Genomic DNA, 14,147 nt, shown 5'->3' with positions numbered 1-14,147 from the left:
GATTAATGCAATTTTTAAACGAAGAGAGATTTGGCGGGGGCGGGGCGTGGGGATGGCGGTACGTCTCCAAAGAGATTTCATGGCAGAGCTACAACCAGAATCTTTTCCTGTCTACTGTCAATCCTGTGCTTTGTCCGGGAGACAAACTGTCTCAGTCTCTTTGATAATGAGACCTTACCCCACAATATTTAAAGGCACAGGAGTAAGAAGAAAGATGACAGGCAACAGTGGGGGAATTAATGAAGTGGGGAGAGTAAATGGAGAAATGACACACAAGTGAGAATCGAACCCAAAGCCCATGGGAGAGATTGATATTGTAATCCCTGCCCGTGGAATCCAAGCTAGAGGAGTCCAGTGTAGCCTCAAACAGATTCGAGAGCTATGTAAGGTTGATTGTGGTGAGGAGTTCAAGGCGGCAGTAGAATGAAAATTGGCAGGCTGCATGTCTAACCATTGGAGAAATAAGAATCTTTAGCAAAAAGGAAGTTGTAAACAGAAGGGAATGTGTAGAAATAGAAATCCCAGGCACAAAGTAGTGTCTGATGAGGATGAAACTGAGCAAGTGTTTGGTCAACAACTTGTGGGGAGCAAGGCTGGGGAAGAACCAATGCAGTTGACTGAGAATGAGAATGAAACAAAACAGCAGCATTTCCATCTGATGGGCCAGTAGGTACTAATTTAAGAAAATTATGTACAAAACCAGAGATTTCAGAAACAAAAGGGCATGGTTAAAATGCTACTCTACCAAACAAAACCATTATTGTCACCCAGGCATTCCTTTGGGTGCATTTCTAGAACAATTCATAAAGCCAATTCTAATGGTGAAAACTGGTTAAGTCTCTTAGTTAAGTGTTGAAATGATGAGATACTTTGTAATAGTACATTTCTGATAGATTCTACTAAAAACCTTGACAATCCTACGAAGAAAAAAAATCATGAATCTTGTATTGGCTTTGTCTTAAGCATCTGCAAAAGAATCATGGCGTAGCCATTTCAGGCTGTCTTGGTGTACATAGAATGTTAATTATGGCTATGTAAATGCTACTCAAAGGGCTATTTAAATCTGGTAGATTTTTCATATTCTTAAGTCCGATTTGAGAAGACTTAATTCTATATCACGTTAGTGCTAATAATAATACTCATAATGATGTTTCCTCTAACTTGCATAAACCCCCCCTTTTTTTTTGGCCAAAGTGCAAGACCTTTTTAATATAGACAATATAAAATGACCTTGAAATTTCTTATGAAAACATTCAACTGGAAATACTAAGCTTTTTGGAGCAACAGCCAAGTAAGAAAACTGCTTTTGTACTACATACTCAAGATGCGTTGACTGATCGTTGCTCAGGAAACATTTTATAGATGATCCTCTCAGGATTTGTCTTTATCATGTTTATATTAACAATGATAATACTTCTAATTCATGTCGCAGTGTTCAGCTTACAAATTACTTTCAAATAATTTTTGAAATTTGATCCTTACACTCACCCTGCAAAGTATGTCCAGATGTTACCATTCTCATTTGATAGGTGAGGAAACAAGGCAGAGAGATGCACTGAGTTCAGAACCAATGACTAAAATCAGGAAGTTGAATCCAGTTCTCCCAGTGCCATAAGATTGACTGCCTACAGAATAATTTCCATTGACAGCATCTACATGAAATTATTTTTGGCTATTATGTATTCCAATTAAGTGATATTGTATAAAGGGGTGTTCAAATTAGAAAAGGGGGAAAAAAGAAAATAAAAATGGCAAATTCTCATCCATATGTTATCAGTTGCTAAATGGTACTTACATCGTTCTTTGAAATTTGACCTAAAATAATATTATCTCTCTGTGGTGAGCTGTCTAAGAAATCTCTCTCCTTAGACTTTGTAAATTTCAGACAGTAATACACTAACATCTTTCTGGTTTCTAAAAATAGTCATTTTTATCAGTTTCCCCCCAAAATAATGGGCCAAGTGAAAACCCTTTTTGGTATCACGTGGCTCATGATTTTTAAATTCTCCCAGCTGCTGTTTATATTAGCAGGATGTCTTTCCTCCCATGCTCTTCCAGATCTGTAGTGAAATATCCTGGCATTTCCTTTCCCAGTAGAGAAGCCCTATCCAAGGCCCGACCACATTACCAGGTTCCCAAGCTCCTATGATTAAATAAGTGATTGCTCTGCCCATCTTTAAAAACGTGTCTCATATAAGGCAGTCAAGACACAATATCCATCGCCGCAAAGGAAGCCAAGCATTTGTTTAAAATAATGAGATATCCTCATTTTCATTTTTTCCTGAGAGGACTGTAGCAATGTTTAAAAATTCCCTGAATTCTAGAACTAGGGCAACACATTGATTTGAAGAAAGCTATAATTTTCCCTTCTAATTCGAAGTGCTCTTTTTCTGCAGTGAAATAGAATGTAGCTTTCAGAATAGCAGGGGCCCTAAGCCCATACAAAGGCATCCTCATCCCAACCACTCCTCTTTCAAGTTGGCCCCATTCTTCTGAATGCAGGGATTTATAAAGGCCTTTTCAATAAATTTCAAGGTATACTGAACTGAAGAAAGAAAGGTTCAAATAATTTCTTCCAGATTTGAGAAGGAAATGACTTCAACTGCTAAGTCATGATGAATATTACCTTTTGCTTTCTGCCACTTCCTCGTTGCAAATGATCTGTTGGGTAAGTTCAATTATGGGCTCTCTTTGAAAGACTTCATAATTAAATTTTTTTAAAAGAACAAATTAGCTCTTTGTCTTTCTGAGGCAAAGGAGTCAGAACACTTAACTTCTACGAGCATTCAGGGATTTCGACTTCATGGGTATGGTGCGTTCCACAGCCACGGAGGCTTACTTCAAAGAAAAGCCAGCCCTCTGTGATTTGAAGAGATAATAAGTTATCAAGCTGTATAATATAATGGTTTATGAAATTCTGCCTTCAAGGACCAGTGCTTTATTTCTTCCTCTCCTGTGCTTATTTAGAACATAATTACAAGAGCAGAGGAAGGGAGCTAGTATGGCATCAAGATAACCATTCGCTAAATCAGTGCAGCTGAGTAGACTCTCGGGCCTTTGGGGCTCGTTTATCAATTAGTTCTGCTGCGGCCTGAGTTCCTGGATTTCCCCACAGAATGAAGATTCTTTGATTTCACTGATTGACCAGCTCTGAGGAAAGCCATCTGAGACCAAAACATTTTTCAGAACGAATCTCTTTTATCCTACTCACTACCACGATGTATTGTACAGCCAGCTTCTCATTCATTTCAAGAGCATTTCATAAGCACTAGTATTTAGTCCTTTCTCTCTCTCTCTCTTTCTGAATTTGTCTTCTTTTCGTTCCTCTCTTTAAACTGGTTAAAAATGGGCTTATTTTTTCTCAACTGGTTTACCTTTCTACACCATGGTTTTAAAGTTACTATGTGGATTTTAATGTTAAGACCATTTCTTTAGTGCCATGTGGTCTCTGGATATTCAAAATTGGCTCTAATAGAAATAGAATAATAGAAATGCTGGTAATTTGAGCTGACCAGGAGAATTGTCCTTATTCTCTAGAAACCAAGTCAGTATTTCAAGAACTGTTGGCCCCAACCTTTTGGAAAATTGGCCACATCCCCGACATAGCTTTCTCAACTAATCAGTGTTTTTGAGGGGGGGGGGCAAAGGAAAGAGAAGTGGCAGGAACAAAGGACTGCTTAAATAAAATAAATAAACTGTCCCATATTCTTCACCTGGTCTTAAAAAATAATCTGAACTAGCTTTTTTTTAAATGTAAAAGCAAACCAAACTTTGTGTCCCGTTTCACACTTGTGTTTCATCCTCCTTTGAATGCTAGTTACAAATTGTTCATCCTTTCAAAGTTAATTTACCAAAACCCAAGAATTTACCTGTTTAAATCAAGAAAATAAAATGTGTGGAGGAGTGGAGTCTTGTGGAGCAAAGTATTTCATTTTGTTGCTACCCAGGAAAGTAGTTGATACAGGTGGAATTATGTCTCTCCGAAAAGACACACTGAAGTCCCAGCCCCAGTACCTCAGAATGTGACCTTATTTGGAAGCAACGTTTTTAAATGAGGTCATTGGAGTGAGCCCTAATCTAATATGACTGGCGTCCTTATAAAAAGGGGAAATTTGGACACAGAGACACATACAGGGAGAACGCCAAGTGAAGATGAAGGCAGAGATCTGGGTGATGCATCTACAAGCCGGTAGCACCAGAGATGGCCAGCAAACCCTCAGAAGCTAGGGGAGAGGCATGGGACAGATTTCTCCCTCAGAGTCCTCAGAAGGAGCCAACCCTGCCAACATCTGTTCAGACTTCCAGCCTTTAGGACTGTGAAGCAATGCATTTACGTCATTTAAGCTTCCACTCTGTGCTACTTTGTCATGGCAGCCGTAGCAAACTAAGACAGTAGATAACCTACATATCTAGAAGCTGAGGGCATTTGCAGGAGTGGGCGGAATGGCCACAGCTGAGAAACAGGAAGCCAAGAAAATCCAAAAAACGAGGGAGGGGCAGAGGTCAAAAACCAGAAAGATGCTCTTAAGGAAGCATTAATTCCAAAGATCCAAGCTAAGAAACATAAACTTAGTGAAAGACTCAAGGACTGAACCAGAACTAGCAAGACCTTCTATTCTCAGCTCCAGTGTCATCCCCTCAGAGAGACCAATTTACCTAAAGTAGCCCCTCCCCGTTCCACCTCTGTTCAGTCTCCATTCCATTGCTTCACTTTATTTACATCCCAGCACTTATCTCTACGTGAACGTATTTTTGCATTCATTTATCATCTGTTTAATTTCTACCTCCCTCTCCTAGAAAGTAAGCTCCCCATCCATCTTACCAGCTTGTAGAACAGTGCCTGGCATCAACAGGTGTTCAGTGCATCTCTGATGAACCAATGAAGAAGCTATTATATTCCTTGAGACACCAGAGAGTGGAAGCAGGCCATTTGCTGGGACCCCTGCAGCCTTGCCCGCGGGTGTAGGGCAGCTGAAATAATTGTCAAGCCAACTCAGTGGTAACCGAGGCTTAGGAAATCAGAGTTGACTTGGGCCTGCTTGAACTATGATGGAGAAGGACATGAACTTGGCACCCAAACTATGCACACGTCACCCAAGGGACACTACCCACTTGCTCTTGGGACTGACCTCTGGCTATACAACAGAACTTTTAGCAGATTCAGGGGCTTTTTAAAAAAGTAAATTACTCAAAATAACAGACTATCCAGGATGCGATTTCTAGGAGAAACATGTGCTTCTCAAATTGAAAATTCTGCCCCATTAACTTTCTGAAAGGTGAAGGTGGATGGTTACCGAAGGGGTTCTGTGAATGAGGTAATCTGCAATACAGTAAGGCCCCCTGGGTGGAGGGGGTGGAGTGGAATCTTTTAAATATTCTAGTTGGATGTTTCTTTGTGGAGGGATTTGTATTTAATGGATGACAAGTTAATGTGCCATCAGCGGCTGCAGTTGCGGTAGGGCTGCTAAAAGGAATAACAAATGTTTTGTGTTTCGCTTTCTACTTTACTGATACATTAATGTGTCTGTTACACAGGGGTTTTTTTTCAATCTTGTAAAACTAAAAGAACCCTCTGGAGGATTCTGCTGTGTGATGCTCAGCTCCTTCCCCAGAACTTTTCAGCTGATGAATTTTCTTAGATTTTCGGTGCCCCTTTGTCTTTGAGTTTTTCAGGAAGAAGATAGAGTTCTCTAGCAAGAAAATCTGTACAGTGTAGTCACTAACCCAAAAAACTGACAGCAATCCTATGTATCTAGAAGGATTGATCAGTGTATGTGCCTGGATCCCAAATCATGAACTGATGGACTGACAGAATCCCCTCGCCCCATTAGAACTTTCTCTTTGTATCCTAATACCATCTGTCTGTATCACACTCTTTCCCCGGAAACTCAAACAATTAATACCTTTAACGTATTTGGAAGTAAAGCAGATGTTACTTTTGCCCTTATTTTATATCCAAGGCTACTGAGGCACAGAAAGCCACACAGCAAGTTACTCAAGGAGTGAAACAAGGACATCTGGCCCATTGCCAACTGCTTAATCCAGCATATATGAAATTACTCATTAGCATTAAATGCACCAAGCTACTCTCTCCTGTCTTTACTTATATTAATATTTCTGGTCCAGAGGTATATTTTTGTGCTTGTTTGGCCACCTGAGAAATTTGTTTGGTTGTGAGCAAAAAGGACATTTTTGAGCACCCCTTGCTGTGGGTCCACATTATCCTTGGCCGCTCTTCAGATTCTGGCTGGTTCCTGTTCCCATTTCAAATCCTCTCTTTTATTAGTGACCAAGATGTAACACTGTGCCTACTTTTGTTCTCGTCTGAAAAATAAGTCAATAGAAAGAGTGATTCTTTCAGTGTGTGAGAGTGTGTGTGTGTGTGTGTGTGTGTGTGTGTGTTTTGCAGGACTTCAGAGAAAGGGAACTGCAGTGTTTCTGAACCATTTCAATTTCTGCAGCTCTCCCCCACCCCCAGCATCTTCAGGCTTTAATGTGCTCTTTGCAAATCATCATTTTTTGATGACCAAGGATCCCTACAGAATTGGTGTAGTGTGGTGGGTAGCAAACCAAAAACTAGGAAAAAATTCAAGCAATGGACACACATCTAAGAAATTAAACCTATGGATCCTGGGAGAATAGCAGCCTGAGATAATTCCTTCCACCCTGGGCTTTCCCATGCAAGATTTTGCCTGTTGTCCTAACAGGCCTTAAGAAACTTGGGATGACTACTTACCTGGTCACTCACCTGCTGTGTGATCTTGAACAAGCTACTTATTATCTCTAAGTTTCCATTCTCTCATCTGTAAAATGGAGAAAATATCTCCCTTGTAAAACTGTGAGGAACGAAGCTCTGTAAAATCCATGGCGTTGAATACAGCGCATAGCACAGTGCCTGGGGCACTATACACATTTTTAAATGAGACCTTCGGTAACAATGGTAAGAAGTATCATGTTAGTTAGCTGCCTAGGGAAGAATGCTCATTCTTCTGTGAAAAGGGTTTGTAAACGCATCTAATTTATTCGTGCTCTCACCTATTCCTCTTATATTTCTCCCTCATTTAGCTCTTTTTAAATTGCCCAGGTGCCTGTGTTTATGGAGTCCCTTCTCCTGGAAAACCATACAGAAAGTTATCAGATAAAACAAATTTTTGCTTATTCTTCTGGGGCATAGAGCTATGGGAGATAGATATCCTTAATACGGAAAAATGAACTGCTATTGAAAATCAGTGGACAGGATTTGGGGAAGGTAAAATCCTCCCTTACGCCCTTTAGATTGCAAAGGTGGGTAACCAGCTACTTGGCTAAGAATAGTTTCTGAGCACCGCTCACCATCTGCCCCCTGCCTGTCTCCACAGGCACCACCCCATTGCCCTGTCTTCTTCCTTTACTCTACAGCCCTGGCACACACTAGGCTCTCTCATTTTATGCCTTTGCATATAGCTGGTCCCTCTGCCTGGAATGCCCGACCCTCATCCCGATAATTCCTAGATGTCCTTGAAGATTCAGCTTAGATAACTTTTATGAACTTTCCATGGCATTGTCCCCAAGGCAACCTCATTGTTAGACTCTGGGGCAGTTGGAGCGTGGGATTCACATTGCAGTTTAGGAGAATGGTCCCTTTGGAGCAGCACTCTGCACAGCCTGCAGGACCATCCCCAGTTCTCCCATGCCCTGCCCACCAGCCCACCTCTCCTAGGTACTCCGTTAGCCTTATGATGAAAATGTGTATCCCACTGTTTTAATCATTCACTTGACGTCTTTCCTCCTAGACTGTGAGTTCCTTGAGGAGGCGTATGGGTTCTATTTCTGTTTTTCCAATACGTTGCAGCACGCCATTAACCCCCCATTGATAGCCTGATTAGTGGCTCCAGAAGAGAACTTGGTAGAAGCCTCTTCCAGGTGGTGCTTTTGGGGAGCCCCTTCACAGTTCAGTGGTAGGTGGCTCACAGTTTAGTAGGAAAGTATGAAAGGTGAAAAGGGCTATGTGATGATAAAGGTAGGCTCGTAAGAATCAGATCCAAGGCTAGGACAATGGTGGAGAAAGTTTGGTTTCTAGTACCATCTTGAGACTCACTCACGTCCCTTTGGCATTCAAGTGGAGTCGATGTCTGTATATCCCAAGGTGAGAAACCCTTTTCTAAACTCTCTGTTGCTGATTTCTCACACTTCCTTTGGCTTAACTGCTTAAAGTTTCAAAGCTTGCTGCACGTGACATCCTTTTTATCAGCTTCAGGGCACCTTAGAGCAGAACTTCCCTCCAGAAGGCCAAGGATACTGGAGCCTATATTTAGAGAGTACTTAATATGGGTCGGATGAAGGCCTGACTATGCCTAGAGTCATAGGCTGCTTGAAGCCATTCTAATATTCATTTAGTTAGAACCATAACTGCACTGAGTTATTGCTGGTCTCATACAGATCATATATTCACAGTCAGTGCTTGGCTTAGACAAGAAGATGTGTATTACCTCTGCTGTTGCCCATCATGTCTTTTCATTTCATTATGACTATTGTGCTTGGAAGCATGATTTTCAATCTGTCATCCCAGTTAAATTCTTTCTGCCACCCCAGTTAAATTCTTTCTGCCACAGTCTATTCATTTAAGTGCATTCTGCCTTCTTTGAAGCAGACTTTGGTGAAACTGTTATCCATTATCTGCTATCTCTGTCTTCCAAGACACATTTTGCACATTTTGATCTAACTAAGAAGGAAGAGATAATTTTTTACATGAAAGATTGTTGTAACCTGGCATATATTTTTGACTGACACGATAGCAGCTGAAGTTCTAAAAAGGATTAGGGTTCTGAAGGACAACTTTTTAATTTGAACACCAGTTAAAGTGCTCTGTCACATCTCCATTGAATTTGTGGCCCCCAACCTCAATGGTCTCCCTTATTATACTCCTGCCGTGTTTATAGGCAAGTGTAACTAAGTAAAAAGAATTAAAAGAGGACAGTATAATTTCACCAAAGGAACATAAGGGTGAATTGCTGAAAACCACAAAAAGCGATACCATTTCGATCAGCTCCAAAATGAATGCTGCCGACTCTCTGAAGGACACTAGGGCCATGGTCTCCATGCTTGAGGGGTAAGGATATTCTCCATACGAAGCGTCATAGAAAACTGAGAATGAGGAACTAACATTTGTGAGAGCCAAAATAAGGAAACAGTGAGAAAAGTTGGGAATTACTTCTAAGTCAAAGCCAAGGAAGACAATTTCAGCAAAGATTTTCCAGTGGTGATCGACACATTTTCAAGAACGGGGCTAGAGAAAACAAGGAGATGTTGAGAACTGATTACTTCATCAGAATCAAGCAAACAAAAACTTAGACTTGAGAAAAATGGAAGATATGAGGCCATGTGTGAGATTTTCCTGGTTGAAAGAAGACTTTAGCATCAGAAAGTATTGATATTTAACTGCAAAGAAGGACTCTTGTAAAGAGGGGGAATCTTTTTTAAAATTACGAATATTCAGTTTCCTTCATGTTCATCTATAGTTTATAATGTATTTGCTAATACCGTGGAGCTATGAATATCCATAAACAACTTCTATCAAGGGAAGAAAGGTAGAATGCTTGTGTCAGGGAGTTGTCAATACTGATGGAAGTGAATGCCTGTGTTTATTTTAATCAGCATGGGTAATCCTTATACCCTTATTATGTTTATTTGAGGATGTGAAATGACTAAATAAATCTGAATGACAACTGTACTTTGATTTTGCAGAGTTAAGAGGAAGATTTATGAGGCATGGACTCTTGCATCAGATTTGGAGAAAAGTAGAGTGAATACAGAGATGCAGATGCCAGACGGCCACTGAGACCCATGGACAGTCCCGCACTCACGCTTCTCTGTCGAACTTTAAGATTTACTAGTAATATGCAACCTTTGCCAAATGAAAAGAAACTAATGCCAAGAAGGCATACTCTTCAATACTGGGAATAGACGTGCTCTCAAGACAATGGCTTCAAAGGTCTCCTGTTTATACGTTTTGACAGTCGTGTGCTGGGCCAGCGCTCTCTGGTACTTGAGTGTAACTCGCCCTACTTCTTCCTACACTGGCTCCAAGCCATTCAGCCATCTAACAGTTGCCAGGAAAAACTTCACCTTTGGCAACATAAGAACTCGACCCATAAACCCCCATTCTTTTGAATTTCTTATAAATGAGCCCAACAAATGTGAGAAAAACATTCCTTTCCTCATTATCCTCATCAGCACCACCCATAAAGAATTCGATGCCCGGCAGGCGATCCGAGAGACCTGGGGGGATGAGAACAACTTTAAAGGGATCAAGATAGCCACTCTCTTCCTCCTGGGCAAGAACGCTGATCCCGTTCTCAATCAGATGGTGGAGCAAGAGAGCCAGATCTTTCACGACATTATCGTGGAGGACTTCATTGATTCCTACCATAACCTTACCCTCAAAACCTTAATGGGGATGAGGTGGGTGGCCACTTTTTGTTCCAAAGCCAAGTATGTCATGAAAACAGACAGCGACATTTTTGTCAACATGGACAACCTTATTTATAAACTACTAAAACCCTCCACCAAGCCAAGAAGAAGGTATTTTACTGGCTATGTCATCAATGGAGGGCCAATCCGAGACGTCCGCAGTAAGTGGTATATGCCCAGGGATTTGTACCCTGACAGTAACTACCCACCCTTCTGCTCGGGGACTGGCTATATCTTTTCAGCTGATGTGGCTGAACTCATTTACAAGACCTCACTCCACACCAGGCTGCTTCACCTGGAAGATGTATATGTGGGACTGTGTCTTCGAAAGCTGGGCATCCATCCTTTCCAGAACAGTGGCTTCAATCACTGGAAGATGGCCTACAGTTTGTGTAGGTATCGCCGGGTTATCACCGTGCATCAGATCTCTCCAGAAGAAATGCACAGAATCTGGAATGACATGTCAAGCAAGAAACATCTCAGATGTTAGGATTTTTACCAGTGGAAATACGTTTCTTTTCTTTTTTTAAGAAATGAGGCCTAGGGTGTAGGTGTTTTACAGGTGTCACCAGAGGAAATGAACTGGTGAAGGGGTTTTGTAAAAAGTGTTTTTCTTCCCACTCCTAGTTCCTTTCTTGGATTGCCAATTTACACGTGTTAAGCTCTGCTCATAGAAATAATACATGAGTTAAAAGGGCCAGATTTCATTCTCAGGTCCTGAAGTATTGCATTTATCTCAAAAAGCAACTTCCTAACAACTGCTAGGATTCACGTACTGTGCATCTGAGATAAAAATCTGGTTCCGGGAAACTAGAACTCACGGTAATGTCTTCATATCCTCCCTGCAAAAGTAAATAAGTAAATAACACTTTTTCAAAAACAATTCAGAAATAATGCACAGTCAGGGAGACACACTGGATGTGATTATTAATATTGTGTGTGCTGTTACATTGAATTTTTACATATATTGCCATGTAATGTGTACAGTATTTGCAGTTCCACCAAGAAATGAACTTAGTACTGGCAGGGAGGCTGCAGTTAAATAAATGGGAACTTAAACTTGAGAATTAAATACTCTGTATATTTGGAAGACAACTCTGCTTGCTCGTCCAAGGATTAAACCTGGTCAGCGGGTAGAATGTATATAAAATGCTACTTAACAAAATAAACAGGAGAATTTTTTTTTTCCTGCTCTTTCAGAACAAACATTACCTGGTGCCTCCAAGGGGATTTTGCCAAATGTAATCTCACCTGCTTCCCTCCATACAATGTCACTAAATACATTTCACACTTTCTGGCTCAGGCAGGTACATGTATAGAAATAAGTTGGTAGGAGGCCAGAAGGACAATATATCACATGGAGAAAAATATAAATTTATGTGTGCATTACAATTAACAAAAGCTTGGCACTAGTGTCAGATGCCCCTTCCATACGTTTGCAAAGCACTTGAGAAACTATTTGAACAGGGAGCAGTGTTACTGAAGGATTTAGCCCTGCTGTTGATAGATGTAATCTCTCTAACATCTGAAACATCCAAGTACCTCTAACAGCAACGCTGTTTGGGGGTGTTCTGCAAGCTCTGTGATTGAGGTTTATGGGAAGGAAGGCTGGGGAAGCTTGGGTTCAGGTTCTATTGCTGCCATCGTGTGGGTCACTTAAGCAGGCATCCTCACTTTGCTGTGCTTCAACATGCTCATTTATAAAACGGCTGGACAAAACACCTACCTCACAGGTGCTGTGAGAGAAAATCACATTTGCTAAGTATTTTGGGATCCTTAGTTTAAAAGGTGCTACATAATGCAATGTATCATGCATTATGCTAAATGCTAAAATAATTACATAATCACAATGATGGTCATCACTAGTCGTAACATCATCTTAACATAATATCTGCCAAAATACAGATCAGATATGAACTATGAGTGCACCTGATTCTTCTAAGATTTTGACTTTTCCTTCAGTATGTTAGGTGTTTGGGGAAGTTTCAATTTCTCTGTCATTTCTTCTGGTTTCAACGAATAAGTTATTACTTCAGTGAATTGCCTTGATATCCCAGGCTGCTGAAAGGGAAGGCAGCTGCCTTTCTTTGGGGAGGAGCCTCTGGCTGGGGGTATATTACAGTCATTGAAGCACACGCTTTGCAAAATGTATCACATCAACTTAGATCTCAGGAAACATTTGATCTGAATTCTCAGTAAAGAACTTAGAGGCCTGGTAGAGCTAGTCCACCTCTGGCAGAAGAAGAATAGACACTCAGCAAACCCACACATTGCACATTTCTACCATTCATTAGAAAACTTCTGTTTGTTTTCGCTCAAAGAAAGCTCCACAACTGAAAGAGTGTACCTTTTTTTTTTTTTTTTTAACCTGACCTTTGCAAGCCCCCCTAGGAGTTGAGAGCAAACAAGTAGGTGAAATGTACAAATGGAAGTCATGGCTTATTTCTTGAAAACACCGGATCTCTTATCTCCAGCCCAAGAGAACCCAATAGTAGATAGGCCTTTCCTTCCCTTAATACATCGTCATCTCAAGTCAGCAGGACTGCTGAGTTAGAGTAGAAAATAGCGTTAGGCATCCTGGAGAAAGATGGGTCATCATAAGGCGAGCCACCCTCCAACCCCCAACTCTCAACTGCTGTGCGTTCCAATCGCTGGAAAAGTCTCATGACTTTGAACTTGGTTTGCCTGTCAATCGTGTAGTCGAATCCAGGCTCAGTGTCATACCAACATCTTGCGTTTACCTTATGCTCAGTCGAGCCACTATTCGGTGTCAAGGAATTGCACAGTGTAAACATCATCTGTGTACATCTGCCAGTCGTTTTATATGTCTGCGTGTGAGTAAATTATGAATAGAGCCCTCATCTTTAAAAGGGGCAAAAATCAGAGAATCGTGTCTTACAGAACCATTTCCTAACTTTTTTATGCTAGATAGTACCCATGTGACAAACATGTAAATATTCATCAAAGACCATATGTATATATTTTTAAAGGCCTTTTTTTTTTTCTTCTCCCCAGCTGTACGTATTGCTAGAATCGGCTTGTTATGTACATTTTCTTCTGCATGGAGCTTGGTGAGGCAAGGCCACTTGTCCGGTGTTTCAATAGCCTAAAGCATGTTTGCCCTTCGTTTTTTGAATGTTCCAAAAATGTTTAAGTCAAGTGATGAGGAAAACGCTCTAATTTTCTACTTTTGTTAATTTTATGACACTGGCCAAATGATGATTTGTTAAGCCATTTTTTAATTTATTATCATTTCTTTGACATAAAATAGTGTTTCAGATAGCATTTTACCAGGAGTCATTCAGACAAGTTTTACAGAAACCTTCTATCCCTTCACCTGTTTTGTTCATTATGCATTGGATAACAAAAGGTATCAATACTTCGTGTCTATACTCTTAAATTTTCATTTAAAGTTTTATTTGGGGGGGAAAAAAAGCTTTTTATCTTTGGTGACTAGTTTGCGTGGCTTTGTGTCTTCTTGTATTGGAGCAATTGCCAGTTTCAATATATATTATTGTATTTTTAAATAACCAGAATAAAAAAATGAAGATCATTTTCAATTTGGAATAAATTCAGAAGAACAAAACCCCTTTGCGTGATATGATATGGGGAAAAGAAACTCTTTATGGAGAAGCTAAGGAAGGAGTTTTTTCAATCAAATCTCTTCTATCAAAAGACAATGGAATATTTACATAAAG

General features: G+C 40.4%; 1 protein-coding gene across 1 annotated transcript; it reads left to right on the top strand.

The window, feature by feature from the left end:
• The first annotated feature begins 9,958 nt into the window (after nucleotides 1–9,958).
• B3GALT1 (beta-1,3-galactosyltransferase 1) lies at nucleotides 9,959–10,939 on the top strand. Its single transcript, XM_068543947.1, has one exon. It carries the CDS (start codon nucleotides 9,959–9,961, stop codon nucleotides 10,937–10,939), a length of 981 nt encoding a protein of 326 aa, XP_068400048.1.
• The last annotated feature ends 3,208 nt before the right edge of the window (nucleotides 10,940–14,147 follow it).

This window comes from Eschrichtius robustus, chromosome 5, assembly GCF_028021215.1.
Source record: "Eschrichtius robustus isolate mEscRob2 chromosome 5, mEscRob2.pri, whole genome shotgun sequence".
NCBI lineage: Eukaryota > Metazoa > Chordata > Mammalia > Artiodactyla > Eschrichtiidae > Eschrichtius > Eschrichtius robustus.
The sequence above is the reverse complement of the archived record's forward strand: the minus strand, read 5'-3'. Positions and strand labels throughout refer to the sequence as shown.

Coding starts and splice junctions, on each gene's coding strand:
- B3GALT1 (XM_068543947.1), top strand. CDS start 9,959: ATGGCTTCAAAGGTCTCCTGTTTATACGTTTTGACAGTCGTGTGCTGG.